This window comes from Delphinapterus leucas, chromosome 16 (genome assembly GCF_059928025.1).
Source record: "Delphinapterus leucas isolate spDelLeu-1000000601 "Yukka" chromosome 16, BTC_Dleu_Yukka2, whole genome shotgun sequence".
Lineage (NCBI taxonomy): Eukaryota > Metazoa > Chordata > Mammalia > Artiodactyla > Monodontidae > Delphinapterus > Delphinapterus leucas.
In genome coordinates this window covers 80950236-80969539 of record NC_143144.1, presented here as the reverse complement: position 1 = coordinate 80969539, position 19304 = coordinate 80950236, and the positions used below count along the sequence as shown (strand labels likewise).

Genomic DNA, 19304 nt, shown 5'->3' with positions numbered 1-19304 from the left:
ACCTTAAAAGGGTATCAAAACCAAAACCCAGGTTTCCCTAATTTGGCAAATGCCTATGGCTTCAGTGTACTACTGACCCCTCTGGGCTTCTCCTTTCACTTAGATGTTGGCCTGATAACATCTTGCTATCTTGTAGCTCTTTGATGCTTTTAAGAAACATTTTAATATTTTTTTCTTCTCGCTGAATTTATTTTTATATCAAAAACTATAATTTTTCATTAAGAAATATTATTTATGTTAACATGTAATGAGTTATTAGTGTTATTTTGATTTTTTTGATTTTTTAGTTTATGTTGGAGTAAGGTTGATTAACAATGTTGTGTTAGTTTCAGGTGTACAGCAAAGTGACTCAGTTATACATGTATATACGTGTATCTATTCCTTTTCAAGTTCTTTTCCCATTAAGGTTATTACAGAATATTGAACAGAGTTCCTTGTGCTATATAGTAGGTCCTTGTTGGTTATCTATTTTATATATAGTAGTATGTATATGTCAATCCCAACCTCCCAATCTGTCCCTCCCCCACCCACCCTTACCCCCTGGTAACCATAAGTTCGTTCTCTAAGCCTGTGAGTCTGTTTCTGTTTTGTAATAAGTTCATTTGTATAATTTTTTTAATTCTTCATATAAGCGATATCATATGTTATTTGTTTTTCTCTGACTTTATTCAGTATGATAGTCCCCAGTTCCATCCATGTTGCTGCAAATTTCATTCTTTTTTTTTTTTACATCTTTATTGGAATATAATTGCCTTACAACAGTGTGTTAGTTTCTGCTTTATAACAAAGTGAATCAGTTATACATATACATATGTTCCCATATCTCTTCCCTCTTGCGTCCCCCTCCCTCCCACCCTCCCTATCCCACCCCTCCAGGCGGTCACAGGGCACCGAGCTGATCTCCCTGTGCTATGCGGCTGCTTCCCACTAGCTATCTACCTTACGTTTGGTAGTAATATATATGTCCATGCCTCTCTCTCTCTTTGTCACAGCTTACCCTTCCCCCTCCCCATATCCTCAAGTCCATTCTCTAGTAGGTCTGTGTCTTTATTCCTGTCTTACCCCTACGTTCTTCATGACACTTTTTTTCTTAAATTCCATATATATGTGTTAGCATACGGTATTTGTCTTTCTCTTTCTGACTTACTTCACTCTGTATGACAGACTCTAGGTCTATACACCTCATTACAAATAGCTCAATTTCGTTTCTTCTTATGGCTGAGTAATATTCCATTGTATATATGTGCCACATCTTCTTTATCCATTCATCCGATGATGGACACTTAGGTTGTTTCCATCTCCGGGCTATTATAAATAGAGCTGCAATGAACATTTTGGTACATGACTCTTTTTGAATTATGGTTTTCTAAGGGTATATGCCCAGTAGTGGGATTGCTGGGTCATATGGTAGTTCTATTTTTAGTTTTTTAAGGAACCTCCATACTGTTCTCCATAATGGCAGTACCAATTCACATTCCCACCAGCAGTGCAAGAGTGTTCCCTTTTCTACCCTCTCCAGCATTTATTGTTTCTAGATTTTTTGATGATGGCCATTCTGACTGGTGTGAGGTGATATCTCATTGTAGTTTTGATTTGCATTTCTCTAATGATTGATGATGTTGAGCATTCTTTCATGTGTTTGTTGGCAGTCTGTATATCTTCTTTGGAGAAATGTCTATTTAGGTCTTCTGCCCATTATTGGATTAGGTTGTTTGTTTTTTTGTTATTGAGCTGCATGAGCTGCTTATAAATTTTGGAGATTAATCCTTTGTCAGTTGCTTCGTTTGCAAATATTTTCTCCCATTCTGAGGGTTGTCTTTTGGTCTTGTTTATGGTTTCCTTTGCTGTGCAAAAGCTTTGAAGTTTCATTAGGTCCCATTTGTTTATTTTTGTTTTTATTTCCATTTCTCTAGGAGGGGGGTCAAAAATGATCTTGCTGCGATTTATGTCTTAGAGCGTTCTGCCTATGTTTTCCTCTAAGAGTTTCATAGTTTCTGGCCTTACATTTAGGTCTTTAATCCATTTTGAGCTTATTTTTGTGTATGGTGTCAGGGAGTGATCTAATCTCATACTTTTACATGTACCTGTCCAGCTTCCCCATCACCACTTATTGAAGAGGCTGTCCTTTCTCCACTGTACATTCCTGCCTCCTCTATCAAAGATAAGGTGACCATATGTGTGTCGGTTTATCTCTGGGCTTCCTATCCTGTTCCATTGATCTATATTTCTGTTTTTGTGCCAGTACCATACTGTCTTGATTACTGTAGCTTTGTAGTATAGTCTGAAGTCAGGGAGCCTGATTCCTCCAGCTCTGTTTTTCGTTCTCAAGATTGCTTTGGCTATACGGGTTCTTTTGTGTTTCCATACAAATTGTGAAATTTTTTGTTCTAGTTCTGTGAAAAATGCCATTGGTAGTTTGATAGGGATTGCATTGAATCCGTAAATTGCTTTGGGTAGTAGAGTCATTTTCACAATGTTGATTCTTCCAATCCAAGAACATGGTATATCTCTCCATCTGTTTGTATCCTCTTTAATTTCTTTCATCAGTGTCTTATAGTTTTCTGCATACATGTCTTTTGTCTCCTTAGGTAGGTTTATTCCTAAATATTTTATTCTTTTTGTTGCAATGGTAAATGGGAGTGTTTTCTTGATTTCACTTTCAGATTTTTCATCATTAGTGTATAGGAATGCCAGAGATTTCTGTGCATTAATTTTGTATCCTGCTACTTTACCAAATTCATTGATTAGCTCTAGTAGTTTTCTGATACCATCTTTAGGATTCTCTATGTATAGTATCATGTCATCTGCAAACAGTGACAGCTTTACTTCTTCTTTTCTGATTTGGATTCCTTTTATTTCCTTTTCTTCTCTGATTTCTGTGGCTAAAACTTCCAAAACTATGTTGAATAAGAGTGGTGAAAGTGGGCAACCTTGTCTTGTTCCTGATCTTAGTGGAAATGCTTTCAGTTTTTCACCATTGAGGACGATGTTGGCTGTGGGTTTGTCATATATGGCCTTTATTATGTTGAGGAGAGTTCCCTCTATGCCTACTTTCTGCAGGGTTTTTATCATAAACGGGTGTTGAATTTTCTCGAAAGCTTTCTCTGCATCTATTGAGATGATCATATGGTTTTTCTCCTTCAATTTGTTAATATGGTTTATCACATTGATTGATTTGCATATATTGAAGAATCCTTGCATTCCTGGAATAAACCCCACTTGATCATGGTGTATGATCCTTTTAATGTGCTGTTGGATTCTGTTTGCTAGTATTTTGTTGAGGATTTTTGCATCTATGTTCATCAGTGATATTGGCCTGTAGTTTTCTTTCTTTGTGACATCCTTGTCTGGTTTTGGTATCAAGGTGATGGTAGCCTCGTAGAATGAGTTTGGGAGTGTTCCTCCCTCTGCTATATTTTGGAAGAGTTTGAGAAGGATAGGTGTTAGCTCTTCCCTAAATGTTTGATAGAATTTGCCTGTGAGGCCGTCTGGTCCTGGGCTTTTGTTTGTTGGAAGATTTTTAATCACAGTTTCAATTTCAGTGCTTGTGATTGGTCTGTTCATATTTTCTATTTCTTCCTGATTCAGTCTTGGCAGGTTGTGCCTTTCTAAGAATTTGTCCATTTCTTCCAGGTTGTCCATTTTATTGGCATAGAGTTGCTTGTAGTAATCTCTCATGATCTTTTGTATTTCTGCAGTGTCAGTTGTTACTTCTCCTTTTTCATTTCTAATTCTGTTGATTTGAGTCTTCTCCCTTTTTTTCTTGATGAGTCTGGCTAATAGTTTATCAGTTTTGTTTATCTTCTCAACGAACCAGCCTTTAGTTTTATTGACCTTTGCTATCATTTCCTTCATTGCTTTTTCATTTACATTTATTTCTGATCTGATTTTTATGATTTCTTTCCTTCTGCTAACTTTGGGTTTTTTTTGTTCTTCTTTCTCTAATTGCTTTAGGTACAAGGTTAGGTTGTTTATTCGAGATGTTTCCTGTTTCTTAAGGTAGGATTGTATTGCTATAAACTTCCCTCTTAGAACTCCTTTTGCTGCATCCCATAGGTTTTGGGTCATCGTGTCTCCATTGTCATTTGTTTATTGGTATTTTTTAATTTCCTCTTTGATTTCTTCAGTGACCACTTCGTTATTAAATAGTGTATTGTTTAGCCTCCATGTGTTTGTATTTTTTACAGATCTTTTCCTCTTATTGATATCTAGTCTCATAGTGTTGTGGTCGGAAAAGGTACTTGATACAATTTCCATTTTCTTAAATTTACCAAGGTTTCATTTGTGACCCAAGATATGATCTCTCCTGGAGAATGTTCCATGAGCATTTGAGAAAAATGTGTATTCTGTTGTTTTTGGATGGAATGTCCTATAAATATCAGTTAAGTCCATCTTGTTAAATGTATCATTTAAAGCTTGTGTTTCCTTATTTATTTTCATTTTGCATGATCTGTCCATTGGTGAAAGTGGGGTGTTAAAGTCCCCTACTATGAATGTGTTACTGTCAATTTCCCTTTTATGGCTGTTAGTATTTGCCTTATGTATTGAGGTGCTCCTATGTTGGGTGCATAAATATTTACAATTGTTATATCTTCTTCTTGGATCGATCCCTTGATCATTAGGTAGTGTCCTTCTTTGTCTCTTCTAATAGTCTTTATTTTAAAGTCTATTTTGTCTGATATGAGAATTGCTATTCCAGCTTTCTTTTGGTTTCCATTTTCATGGAATATCTTTTTCCATCCCCTTACTTTCAGTCTGTATGTGTCTCTAGGTCTGAAGTGGGTCTCTTGTAGACAGCATGTATATGGGTCTTATTTTTGTATCCATTCAGCCAATCTGTGTCTTTTGGTGGGAGCATTTAGTCCATTTACATTTAAGGTAGTTATCGATATGTATGTTCCTAATCCCATTTTCTTAATTGTTTTGGGTTCGTTATTGTAGGTCTTTTCCTTCTCTTGTGTTTCTTGCCTAGAGAAGTTCCTTGAGCATTTGTTGTAAAGCTGGTTTGGTGGTGCTGAACTCTCTCAGCTTTTGCTTGTCTGTAAAGGTTTTAATTTCTCCATCAAATCTGAAGGAGATCCTTGCTGGGTAGAGTAATCTTGGTTGCAGGTTTTTCTCCTTCATCACTTTAAATATGTCTTGCCAGTCCCTTCTGGCTTGCAGAGTTTCTGCTGAAAGATCAGCTGTTAACCTTATGGGGATTCCCTGTGTTATTTGTTGTTTTTCCCTTGCTGCTTTTAATATGTTTTCTTTGTATTTAATTTTTGACAGTTTGATTAATATGTGTCTTGGCATATTTCTCCTTGGATTTATCCTGTATGGGACTCTCTGTGCTTCCTGGACTTGATTAACTATTTCCTTTCCCATATTAGGGAAGTTTTCAACTATAATCTCTTCAAATATTTTCTCAGTCCCTTTCTTTTTCTCTTCTTCTTCTGGGACGCCTATAATTCAAATATTGGTGTGTTTAATGTTGTCCCAGAGGTCTCTGAGACTGTCCTCAGTTTTTTTCATTCTTTTTTCTTTATTCTACTCTGCAGTAGTTATTTCCACTATTTTATCTTCCAGGTCACTTATCCATTCTTCTGCCTCAGTTATTCTGCTATTGATCCCATCTAGAGTATTTTAATTTCATTTATTGTGTTGTTCATCGTTGTTTGTTTTATCTTTAGTTCTTCTAGGTCCTTGTTAAATGTTTCTTGCATTTTGTCTATTCTATTACAAAGATTTTGGATCATCTTTACTATCATTATTCTGAATTCTTTTTCAGGTAGCCTGCCTATTTCCTCTTCATTTGTTAGGCCTGTTGGGTTTTTATCTTGCTCCTTCATCTGCTGTGTGTTTTTCTGTATTCTCATTTTGCTTATCTTACTGTGTTTGGGGTCTCCTTTTTGCAGGCTGCAGGTTCGTAGTTCCCATTGTTTTTGGTGTCTGTCCCCAGTGGCTAAGGTTGGTTCAGTGGGTTGTGTAGGCTTCCTGGTGGAGGGGACTAGTGCCTGTGTTCTGGTGGATAAGGCTGGATCTTGTCTTTCTGGTGGGCAGGTCCACGTCTGGTGGTGTGTTTTGTGGTGTCTGTGGACTTATTATGATTTTAGGCAGCCTCTCTGCTAATGGGTGGGGTTGTGTTCCTGTCTTGCTAGTTGTTTGGCATAGGATGTCCAGCACCGTAGCTTGCTGGTCATTGAGTGAAGCTGGGTGCTGGTGTTGAGATGGAGACTTCTGGGAGATTTTCGCTGTTTGATATTATGTGGAGCTGGGAGGTCTCTTGTGGACCAGTGTCCTGAAGTTGGCTCTCCCACCTCAGAGACACAGCACTGACTCCTGGCTGCAGCACCAAGAGCCTTTTATCCACACAGCTCAGAATAAAAGGGAGAAAAAGTAGAAAGAAAGAATTAGTAAAAGTAGAAAGAAGGAAAGAAAGAAAGAAAGAAAGGAGGGAGGGAGGAAGGAAGGAAGGAGGGAAGGAAGGAAAAAAGAAAGAAAGAAAATAAAGTAAAATAAAATAAAGTAAGATAAAATATAATAAAGTTATTAAAATAAAAAGTAGGTATTAAGAAAAAAAATTTTTTAAAACGGACGGATAGAACACTAGGACAAATGGTAGAAGCAAAGCTATACAGACAAAATCTCACACAGAAGCATACACATACACACTCACAAAAAGAGGAAAAGGGAAAGAAATCATAAATCTTGTTCTCAAAGTCCACCTCCTCAATTTGGGATGATTCGTTGTCTATTCAGGTATTCCACAGATGCAGGGCACATCAAGTTGATTGTGGAGCTTTAATCCACTGCTCCTGAGGCTGCTGGGAGAGATTTCCGTTTCTCTTCTTTGTTCTCACAGCTCCCAGGGGTTCAGCTTTTGATTTGGCCCCGCCTCTGCATGTAGGTCGCCGGAGGGCGTCTGTTCTTCGCTCACACAGGACGGGGTTAAAGGAGCCGCTGATTCGGGGGCTCTGGCTCACTCAGGCCGGGGGGAGGGAGGGGTGCAGGTAAGGGGCAAGCCTGTGGTGGCAGAGGCCAACGTGACGTTGCACCAGCCTGAGGCGCGCCGTGCGTTTTCCCGGGGAAGCTGTCCCTGGATCCCAAGACCCTGGCAGTGGCGGGCTGCACAGGCTCCCCAGAAGTGGGGTGTGGATAGTGCCCTGTGCTCGCACACAGGCTTCTTGGTGGCGGCAGCAGCAGCCTTAGCGTCTCATGCCCGTCTCTGGGGTCTGCGCTGATAGCCGCGGCTCACGCCCGTCTCTGGAGCTCCTTTAAGCAGTGCTCTGAATCCCCTCTCCTTGCGCACCAGGAAACAAAGAGGGAAGAAAAAGTCTCTTGCCTCTTCGGCAGCTCCAGAATTTTCCCCGGACTCCCTCCCAGCTAGCCGTGGCGCACTAGGCCCCTGCAGGCTGTGTTCACGCAGCCAACCCCAGTCCTCTCCCGGCGCTCCGACCGAAGCCTGAGCCTCAGCTTGCAGCCCCGCCCGCCCCAGCGGGTGAGCAGACAAGCCTCTCGGGCTGGTGAGTGCCAGTCGGCACCGATCCTCTGTGCAGGAATCTCTCTGCTTTGCCCTCCGCACCCCTGTTGCTGTGCTGTCCTCCACGGCCCCGAAGCTCCCCCCTCCGCCACCCACAGTCTCCGCCCGCGAAGGGGCTTCCTAGTGTGTGGAAACCTTTCCTCCTTCACGGCTCCCTCCCACTGGTGCAGGGCCCATCCCTATCCTTTTGTCTCTGTTTATTCTTTTTTCTTTTGCCCTACCCAGGTACGTGGGGACTTTCTTGCCTTTTGGGAGGTCTGAGGTCTTCTGCCAACGTTCAGTAGGTGTCCTGTAGTTGTTCCATGTGTAGATGTATTTCTGGTGTATCTGTGGGGAGGAAGGTGATCTCCGCATCTTGCTCTTCCGCCATCATCCCCTCGTCCAAATTTCATTCTTTTTAATGGCTGAGTAATATTCCATCTCAAATATGTACCACATCTTTATCCATTCATCTGTTGATGGACATTTAGGTTGCTTCCATTTCTTGGCTATTGTAAACAGCACTGCAATGAACATTGGGGTGCATGTATCTTTTTGAACCATGGTTTTCTCAGGATATATGCCCTGGAGTAGGATTGCTGGATCATATAGGAGCTCTATTTTTAGTTTTTTAAGGAACCTCCATACCGTTCTCCATAGTGGCTGTATCAATTTACATTCCCACTAACAGTGTAAGAGGGTTCCCTTTGCTCTACACCCTCTCCAGCATTTATTGTCTGTAGACTTTTTGATGATGGCCATTCTGACTGGTGTGAGGTGATATCTCATTGTAGTTTTGATTTGCATTTCTCTAATAATAGTAATGTCGAGCATCTTTTCATGTGCCTCTTGGCCATCTGTATATCTTCTTTGAAGAAATATCTGTTTAGGTCTTCTGCCCATTTTTTGATTGGGTTGTTTGTTTTTTTGATATTGAGCCACGTGAGCTGTTTGTAAATTTTGGAGATTAATCCCTTGTTGGTCACATCATTTGCAAATATTTTCTCCCACTCTGTGTGTTGTCATCTCATTCTGTTTATGGTTTCCTTTGCTATACAAAAGTTTTTGAGTTTAATTAGGCCCCATTTGTTTATTTTTGTTTTTATTTCCATCACTCTAGGAGAAGGATCAAAAAAGATCTTGCTGTGATTTATGTCGAAGTGTGTTCTGCATATCCAGTCTTACATTTAGGTCTTTAATCCATTTTGAGTTTATTTTTGTTTATGCTGTTAGAGAATGTTTTAATTTCATTTTTTTACATGTAGCTGTCCAGTTTTCCCAGCACCATTTACTGAAGAGACTGTCTTTTCTCCGTATAGTCTTGCCTCCTGTGTCATAGATTAATTGACCATAGGTGCGTGTGTTTCTTTCTGGACTTTTTATCCTGTTCCATTGATCTGTATTTCTGTTTTGTGCCAGTACCATACTGTTTTGATGACTATGACTTTGTAGTATAGTCTGAAGTCAGGGAACCTGATTCCTCCAGCTCTGTTTTTCTTTCTCAAGATTGCTTTGGCTGTACAGGGCCTTTTGTGTCTCCATACAAATTTAAAATTTTCTTGCTCTAGTTCTGTGAAAAATGCCATTGGTAATTTGATAGGGATTGCATCGAATCTGTAGATTGCCTTGGGTAGTATAGTCATTTTGGCAATATTGATGCTTGCAATCCAAGAACATGGTATATTTTTCCATCTGTTTGTGTCATCTTCGATTTCTTTCATCAGCATCATAGTTTTTGGAGTAGTTGCCTCCTTAGGTAGGTTTATTTCTAGATATTTTACTCTTTTTGATGTGATGGTAAATGGGATTGTTTCTTTCTCTTTCTGATCTTTTATTGTTAGTGTATAGAAATGCAACAGATTTCTGTGTATTAATTTTGTATCCTGCAACTTTACTGAATTCATTGATGAGTTCTAGTAGTTTTCTGGTAGCATCTTTAGGATTTTCTATGTATAGTATCATGTCATCTGCAAACAGTGACAGTTTTACTTCTTCTTTGCCAATCTGGATTCCTTTTCTTTCTTTTTCGTCTCTGACTGCCATGGCCAGGACTTCTAAAACTATGTTGAATAAAAGTGGTGAGAGTGGACATCCTTGTCTTGTTCCTGATCTTATAGGAAATGCTTTCAGCTTTCCCCCATTGAGTATTATGCTAGCTGTAGGTTTGTCATATATGACCTTTATTAGGTTCCCTCTACATCCACTTTCTGGAGAGTTTTTATCATAAATCGGTGTTGAATTTTGTCAAAAGATTTTTCTGCATCTATCGAGATGATCATATGGTTTTTATTCTTCAGTTTTTTGACATAGTGTACCACTGATTTGTGGATATTGAAAAATCCTTGCATCCATGGGATAAAAGCCACTTGATCATGGTGTATGATCCTTTTAATGTGTTGTTGTATTCAGTTTGCTAGTATTTTGTTGAGGATTTTTGAGTCTACGCTCATCAGTGATATTGGTCTGTAATTTTCTTTTTTTGTTGTATCTATCTTTGTCTGGTTTTGGTATCGGTGATGGTGGCCTCATAGAACGAGTTTGGAAGTGTTCCTTCCTCTGCAATTTTTTGGAAGAGTTTCAGAAGGATAGGTGTTAACTCTTCTTCAGTGTTTGATAGAATTCGCCTGTGAAGCCATCTGGTCCTGGATTTTTGTTTGTTGAAAGTTTTCTAATCACAGTTTCAATTTCAGTACATGTGATTAGTCTGTTTATATTTTCTGCTTCTCCTGATTCAGTCTTGGGAGATTGTACCTTACTAAGAATTTGTCCATTTCTTCTATTAAATACATTTTATCCAACAATTTTAGAGAGAAGGTAGGTCAAAATAACTCAGCCTGCCATATATCTGGAAATGGATGATCCACCTCCCAACTTTGGTTAGTTCTAGAATGTCTATATTATTATGGCTAATAACATTTACTTTCTGTTTTGTAGCCATAATTCCCACAATTTTGTTACCCTTAGGTCTACATTGAAGGGACTTAGTGCTTAATCTCCTTGCCACTGAGCCATTCTTTTCCTGGCTGGCTGAAGTTCATTCTATTGGACTTCCAGAATTCCTTCCAGAAGAGCTCTTAGGAGGTATATTCCCTGAATTTTGTATGTTCAAAGACACTTGGCTGTTGCTTTATTTTTTCAATGACAGTTTAGGCATAAAATTAATGGATCACACTCTCTTTCCCTGAAACTCTTAGATGCATGCTTCCTCTATCTGCTCTGAAGAAATCAGAAGCTGGCTTATTTCATTTTTCCTTGTAAGTGACATGACTCTGTATCCTATTAATTATGTCTTAATTCTGATAAGTCTGATTCATTTCACCCAGGGAAACAGTGTACACTTTCAATCCATAGGCTTGACTCTTTCAGAAAAGTTTTTACAAAATAAATCTGGGTATCTTTTCTCTCTTTACTATTTGTTCAGATCCCGTAAGTGACACCATTTATGTATATGTTGTATCACCTTTGTCTGTGGTCTCTGTCATTTACCATTGAACTTCTCCTCATTTCCCTCAAGCTGGTCCCCACAGCGCTGACTATGTTCAGTACCATCTTGGTCCTTGGTTTGCATTGTTGCTTTATTTTTTCCTTTCCCTTTTCACTTGACTTTGCCAGCTCCTTTTTCATGTCCTTATGTATACATTTTTGCCAGTGGCTTCTTAGTTTGCCTTTTGTTTATCATGGTTCCTTCCTTCCTTCTTTCAGTAGTTTTGATTAATGTATCTAAATTCCTCTTTAAACGAAGCGAGGTCTTCCTGGAAAAAACAACCAGTTGCAGGACAGTTGGGGGAAAGGCCAGGTCAGAACTCAGGGCCACCTCCAAATTGCCCACCTCACGGGGGGCCGTGGGACAGAGGGCTTTGAGGGATAGTGGTGGTTTGGCCTCCCCTGATTTCGGCAGAGACCCTGCCAGGTCCCCTCCCCTGCTCCAGGTGTGCACAGATGGTTGGGCTCATCTGCTGCTCCTTCAGCCCTGACACACATACGTCATCTGCTCACTCTGTACTCTTATCCCCAGCAGGCAAGGTGGATGTCTCCCCCTCTGCATTTCACCAGGTTGGCCACATAGGTGTCCCTTCCGTGGTCTCTCCTCAGCCCAGCCTGCTGGACACTTTGCATCCTTTTCTCATATATTCATGTGGGGCTATACATTTTTCTCAGAGGTGGAGTTTTGCTCCTTCTTGTGCATTTTCTTGACTGTTTTCAGGTGGTTTTAGAAAGAAGGGACCAGGGACATCTTCCAGCTAGGTGTAAAAGTGCTCTTTAAAGGACCTCTGCTTTTTCTGAATAAAGAGTAAAAAGAAGTTGAGGCATTTCCCAGAGAATCAGTTGTCCTTGGTGTTATCGTGAAGTGTGTATTTCTGCAGGGCCAGGGATGGGCCAGATGGTGAGCAATGTTTATGCTGCCCGCCCCACCCCCCCGGCCCTGCACGAGCTCACCAGGGATCTCTGTGGCATCTCTGGTGTTTTCCTGTGATAACACCCAGTCTTCCTGGGGAGATCCCTCTGGACAAGCAGGACGCGCTTATTCTTGCTGATCATGCAGAAGGAGATAACAGCTGAGAATTCTCTGTGATGGTCAAAGCAAGGGGCTATATTTGGATCTAAAAATTTGTTCTCATCCCTCTAAAAAATTTGAAATATGTGGCTTTTGCTGAAACATGAGCAGAAAATGGAGAAATGAGACAACTCTATTTAATAACAGATCTCGATTTTTCTCCAGTACCTAGAAGTTGAGAAGGCAGAGAAATGGGGGTCTGAACTCATTTCCTTGTTTAAAATGAAAATCAGTCTAAAGAAATGTTTATTGAGTGTGAGCAACTTGGCCTGGAGTCATTCCTCAGCTCCATTGCCATGGCTCTTTGTGGCCAGGCTGGATCGGACGTCATTGGGAAAGCCCAGGTTCAGGTTTTGCAAAGGCAGCTTGAAAAGCAGTGCCTAAAAGGGAGTGTGGAAGTCCCACCCCTTTCTGCAAGGTCAAGGCACATGCAGCTGGTGCTTCTGTGCAAATGTTTCATGGGCTCCATGCCTGGTCCCTGAGGAAGGAGGATACATCATCTTTGACTAACCCCGCTGTTCCATGATGCCAGTTTGTCCCAGTTGGGCCCGGTGGGAAGCTGGCATCTTACCTAGGCAGCTACCTGTTTCATGTTTCCATCAAAACCATGTCATGGGCATGGCAGGAGGGAGGGGGCTTGGTGCCTCTGCTGAGCCCAGGTTTGAATCAGAACTTTCAATCAATATCTCCACTGTTTGGGCTTTTATCACTATGGTGACCATATAATTTGTCCTCTAAACCAGGGCACATGAGAAGGTCTATGATTAATAAATTAAACACAGCTGTAAATTGGGAATGTCCCAGGCAAAACCAGAATGAACGGCCAACCTATCTCCTAAGGTTCCGTGATAAATCCAAATATATTGTGATACACTGTAACATACATCTCACTTTTTCTCCAGTAGTGTAATAAAAACCTGACATTATCTTTACTACCAAGACTAGATATTTATTCATACTTAGCGGCAAAGCTAGTATCATTTAGTAATGAATTCTTTAATCCTCAGATGTGGGTGCGTGCATTCATCTTTACATCCACATATTAGCGTGCTCATTATTTTCTACCACCTTATAGGAAACGGAGCTTGGTTTAGTGCCATGGTTTATCACCCAGTGTTTGTTGGGAGGATTATGGTGCTTTTAGATGGTTGAATTCACTCCTTCAATAATAGTAGTTGTGAAGCAGTAGCAGCTAACACGTATTGGTCGCTGTGTGCCAGGCTCTATGCTAAGAGATTAACAGATAATCTCTCCCTGAACCCTCACATCATCCCCTCTCTACAACTTAAAGAAGTTAAATAACTTGTGTGCTCTCAGAGCTTGTAAGCACAGAGCCTGGTTGGATATACAAACAAACAGCCTGACTTCGGTGCTTGAGCTCATTGTATGGTCTGTATTTCCAGTGAACATTGTGTTCTATTTTACATTCAACAGGCTGTTAATATTTCCATTAATGAGAGCTGATGTAGAAATGGCACTTGTAAGTCTGTTCCTTGTTCGGTGGCTCCTTCCTATCCCAGTTTCCCCATTGTTTCAAGTTGCTGTATTTTCCATACAGCTGTGGTTGACAGACTCCTGTGGTAGCTTCCTTTGCTTTATAAAGCTATGTTAAATTGTGACTATATTGTCGCCTTCTTTTAACTGAGCTCCGATTGCTGCGGAGATATAATTTTAGTGGGATGATTACTATGAGAAATTCAACTCGTATGTGTTTAGATCATCTTGAGTATTCTGGATGTATGGAATACTGAGTTCCATGACAGTGTATGAGGTCATCTGTTTATTAGGATGTCCTGTCTTCCTTGAGTTTCTAGCACCATTTCCTACAGACTTTCTGTATATGTGTGAGTGCTTCTATGCTCCAAGGACCAGCGCAGGTGGTGCCTTGATGCCTATGTTCACCCTGGGCCCAAAAGAGAGTGTTATCAACTCTCACTGACTTTCCAACCTGGCTCCAGTGAGCCCCACTCTCACAGTAGCCAAGGAAGGGACCCCAGGAACACAAGTGCCTTTTTTTTTGCGTTGGGGGTGGGGGGTGTGCTGGGTCTTAGTTGCGGCAGGTGTGCTCCTTAGTTGCGCATGAAAGCTCTTAGTTGCAGCATGCATGTGGGATCTAGTTCCCCGACCAGGGATCGAACCCGGGCCCTCTGCACTGGGAGCGCGGAGTCTTAACCACTGCGTCACCAGGGAAGTCCCACAAGTGACTTTTAATCATTGTTATCTATATTCTGGGAGCTTCCCATACATTACTTTAGTCCTCATAACAGTGCTATGAGATGGGTCTTGTTTTCTCTCACTTTACAGAGAAGTTGAGGTTCAGAGAAGTCAAGTGACTTGCACGAGTCCCAGAGTATTGGTATTTGTACAAAACCCAGAGCAGATGCTCCAAGTTCATGCTCTGCCCACCTTCTGCCAACTCCCTCACTGGCCTCTGGTCAATACAGCACCGCCCCCATCAGCTTCCTTACAGAACAATATCTGTCCCTCAAACCACTGTGTCTTGGGTTTTCCTTCTGGGTGTCATTTTCCAAGCCAGTTTGTGACTCTCTGAATGAATTATTAGAAAATATTTTGGTAGCAGAACCTTTGTGTATTTCATGGAGGGATGTTACTGACCCCATACTGATGGGTGAAGGATGGTCACCTTCATTGTCTGGTTCGCCCACAGCTGAACAAGTTCTGTTACAGGATTCTGGCAAATTTGAGGCAATGAATGTGTTCTTTGAAAAGATTTTCACCATCTTCTCATGTTAGGCCTTTATAAATTGAAAAGAAGCCTAAAAGCACAGGAAAGTTTACATCCCCTGGGTAACACTGGCCCAGAAGCACCAGCATCAACTATACTTCCAAGGCCTGGGAACAGCATGGCAGCTGAAGACCCATATTTGAGTGACGGTAACTAAATGATGCTATGGTTAAATCTTTAACACAGGTCACCCACCCTCACACACACACACGCACCACCACCATACCTGTGCGGTTAGATGATCGTATTCAAAAAGTTTACAGTAAATGAAACTTGGGCTGTGTAGCAACTTAACCACTCTGCTCTCTCTATCCCACTCTCCAGGGGACTCTAACAGCTCCTGAGGTCAGTGTCTTGTCCAAGTTCATGGAGCTGGTGATCAGACATAATCTTGTGGTTTATTGCAGGGAACTCGTAAGCCAAACCCTCCTCAGAAGCCTCTGCCTGCAGATCCTTTAAGCAGGACAACCCGGCTTGCCAGTACCCTGGGACAGCAGGAGTCTGGGCTCCGCCGGGCGCCCATCAGGTTGGTGTGATGCACCCATGTCCCTCTTTTTCTCCCCAAAACTATGTGGGCGCAGCTGCACCGAGCCATGCTTCTCAAGCCACAGGAGGACATGGGGGTGGCGCTGGCGGCTGTGCGTCCTGCACTCCCCACCCCTGGGAACAATATAAAACAGACGTGAGGGGGAATCTAAAGAATAAGCAGGAAGCAGCTGGGAGCTATAATTGTAGGCATCACATGTCACTCTTAGCAATGATCCCAGCCTACCCATGAGATCAACTCAAGATCAAGTAGAACAGATCCCTCAGAGCTGTGCCTGTTGATCTGGGCTGCGTCATGTCCCCCAAGGGAGAGAAAGCCAGCAAGTGGTGCGATATTATGAAAGCTGGACACCTACCTCCAGAAATCCCACTTGGACCTTGATGGCCTCTGCCCAACCCCTGGGATCCCGAGACACGAGGTGAGGTTGGAGGGTCATGGATGAGATAAGGGGAATGTAAGAAGTCAGGCTAAAGAAGCTGCTGGGCAGGGGTAACCGGGAGCTTCCCCCTCAGCTGGCACAAGGAATCACCTTTGAAGACTCAGCTGCAGCTGTGGTCATGTCCTACGCCCTCCCCAAGGGGTTGAGGGCACAGCCCTGAATCTGGGCTTGGGCAGCAAGGCTTAACCCAGTGGTGTGCTGGAGCCAACCCACACTGCTTTGCAAGAACTATTAAATTTCTAGGAATTTTGCAAGCTAGGTGTTAAGCCTAGCCATTCTTAAAAATCATATAAGCTGGTAATGATACCAGTTACATTGAAAACAAAGGCAAGAAATGCTCAAAGCTCCTCACCTCCATTTTTTTTTTTACTATATTTTAGAGCAATCCACATTTTTTAACATCTTTATTGGAGTATAATTGCTTTACAATGGTGTGTTAGTTTCTGCTGTATCACAAAGTAAATCAGCTATACGTATACATATATCCCCCTCCCTCTTGTGTCTCCCTCCCACCCTCCCTATCCCACCCCTCTAGGTGGTCACAAAGCAGGAGCTGATCTCCCTGTGCTATGCGGCTGCTTCCCACTAGCTATCTGTTTTACATTTGGTAGTGTGTATATGTCCATGCCACTCTCTCACTTCATCCCAGCTTACCCTTCCCCCTCCCCATGTCCTCAAGTCCATTCTCTACATGTCTTTATTCCCATCCTGCCCCTAGGTTCTTCAGAACCATTTTATTTATTTTTTTAGATTCCATATATATATGTGTTAGCCATACAGTATTTGTTTTTCTCTTTCTGACTTCACTCTGTAGGACAGACTCTAGGTCCATCCACCTCACTACAAATAACTCAATTTTGTTTCCTTTTATGGCTGAGTAATGCTCCATTGTATATATGTGCCGCATCTTCTTTATCCATTCATCTGTCGATGGGCACTTACTTAGGATGCTTCCATGTCGTGGCTATTGTAAATTGTGCTGCAATGAACATTGTGGTACATGACTCTTTTTTGAATTATGGTTTTCTCAGGGTATATGCCCAGTAGTGGGATTGCTGGGTCATATGGTAGTTCTTGCAACCCACATTCTTGAGATTACTGTATCTGTCATTCCTGTGTGATGAAAATGCCATGCCATGGTGGCCACTGCACATCTCTTCCATGTTCAGTCACATCATGTTGGGAGCATGAGTATTTATACCATGGAAATCAGCAAATGCTATAGATCAGGCCCTCCTCCTTCCCCCCAGTGGTGGGTAGTTAAACATTTACCCCCTGAGCAGGCAGCTTGCTTTGTGAGCTGCAAAGAACCAAAGGTAGGTGTTGGCCAGGCCCTGGGTTCAGTAATTCAGCATCTCTGAAGGGAAATGCTACACGCTCATGATTTCATTACAGCTCTTAGGAAAAATGTTTGGCCCACGAAAGAGGTAGCTGCCTAATATAGCTCAGATAAAGCCGGTCAAAGGGTCAGGACAGTGGTTTAATTCCCGACTACACAAGTACAGAAAAACTCCAGAGCATCCTAATTATTTCACTGTGGTTTGTCCACTAATCTTGCAGTTACTTTTCTTGTTCAAAAGGAAAAACACACCGCTTTACATGGACGTGAAGAGGGGAAGGGCCTCTCTTTTTAAATTTATTTCATTGAAGTATAGTTGATTTAGTGTTAATTTCTGCTTACAGCAAAATGATTCAGTTATACATACATTCTTTTTCATATTCTTTCCATTGTGGTTTATCATAGGAGATTGAATATGGTTCCCTGTGCTCTACAGTAGGACCTCGTTGTTTATCCATTCTACATATAATAGTTTGCATCTGCTAACCCCAAACTCCCACTTCTCTCCCCCACCCTCCCTCCCCCTTGGAAACCACAAGTCTGTTCTCTAGGTCTGTGAGTCTTTTTGGTTTAGCAGATAAGTTCATTTGTGTCGTATTTTAGATGCCACACGTAAGTGATATCAGGTGATATTTGTCCTTGGCTTACTTCACTTAGTAGGATAATCTGTAGGTCCATCCATGTGGCTGCAAATGGCCTTAGTTCATACTTTTTTTTTTACAGCTGAGTAGTATTCCATCGTGTATATACCACATCTTCTTTATCCATTTCTATGTCGACGGACATGGAGGTTTGCTTCCATGTCTGGGCTGTTGTGAATGGTGCTGTAGTGAACACTGGGGTGCATGTATCTTTTCGAATTACGGTTTTCTCCAGATAGATATATGCCCAGGAGTGGGACTGCAGGATCATATGGCAACTCTGTTTTTAGTTTTTTAACATAGTGGCTGCACCAGTTTACACTCCTACCAGCAGTGCAGGAGGGTTCCCTTTTCTCCACACCCTCTCCAGCATTTATTGGTTGTAGAGTTTTTTGGTGATGGCCATTCTGACCGGTGTGAGGTGATAACTCATTGTAGTTTTGATTTACATTTCTCCGATAATTAGTGATGTTGAGCATCTTGTCATGTGCTTTTTGGCCACCTGTGTGTCGTCTTTGGAGAAATGTCTGTTTAGATCCTCTGGGGAAGGCTCTCTTTTTAAATGACCTCAAGCAGCAGCCAGGTGCTGACAGCAGTGCAAGCTGGCTTTGGTCTCCTCCTGGAAGGAGAACCCTCTGTATGTTCATTTCCGAGGGATCCCACATGCCCAGCTTTGCTCTGGAGCTGCACTAATACAGTAGCCGCTGGGCACACTGTGGCTGGTGGAAGATAAGATATGCTGGCAATGCAAATACATGCTGGATTTTTTTTTTTTGGGCCATACCTCGCAGCATGCGGGATCTTAGTTCCCCAACCAGGGATCGACCCCGTGCCCACTGTAGTGGAAGCACGGAGTCCTAACCCCTGGACCACCAGGAAATTCCCCACAGTGGATTTTGAAGAGTCAGTACCCCAACATGTCAACTATATCATTAATAATTCTGTACGTTGGTGACACATTGAAATACTATTACTCTGGATAGAGTGGGTTAAGTGAAACATGACTAAAGTTAGTTTTATCTATTTTTACTTAAGACTTAAAGCTACAAATTTTAAGGCTACACGTGAGGCTCACCTCTGTGGCTTGCACCTTTTTTCTGTTGAATGGCACTCTTCTCCCATGGACGGACGGGAGCAGTAGCTTTGGAAAGGGTCCTAAACGGCTGAAGCTGCTGCAGCCCTCGGCGAGGTCCCCTCTGGGATCTGCAATTCCTGCTGAAAGCAAGAGGGGTCTCCAGCCCCCAGGGCAGGGGGTGGGGTCTGACCCTGGAAGCGCGTCACAGTGCAAGAAAAGGCATCTCCAACCCGGGCATCTGTGTCTGCAGAAATCGCTGGCAGGGCCTCTAACTACAGTTTTGTTTCCTACTCTCTGGTTGCTCTTCCTGCAGACCTGCTTCCAAACAGCCCCATCAAGTGCCCAGAGCCACCCACATCGCCTATGCAAAGTGAGAAGCAAGCCAACACCGTTGTTCAACAATGAAGACAGAAGTTTGCACTATCTCTCTCTCAACTCCAGTTGGAGTTATTTTTTGTACC

The 19304-nt window shown here is 42.0% G+C and overlaps 1 protein-coding gene across 1 annotated transcript in view; it reads left to right on the top strand.

Moving 5' to 3' along the window:
* The window catches only part of ADAM12 (ADAM metallopeptidase domain 12), a 329043-nt gene extending 309739 nt beyond the window's left edge, over window positions 1–19304 (top strand). The window contains exons 21-22 of the mRNA XM_022568471.2: window positions 15210–15328; window positions 19157–19304. Coding sequence (XP_022424179.2) covers window positions 15210–15328; window positions 19157–19217 — 180 coding nt within the window. The 3' untranslated portion in view covers window positions 19218–19304. The remainder of the gene's footprint in view (window positions 1–15209; window positions 15329–19156) is intronic.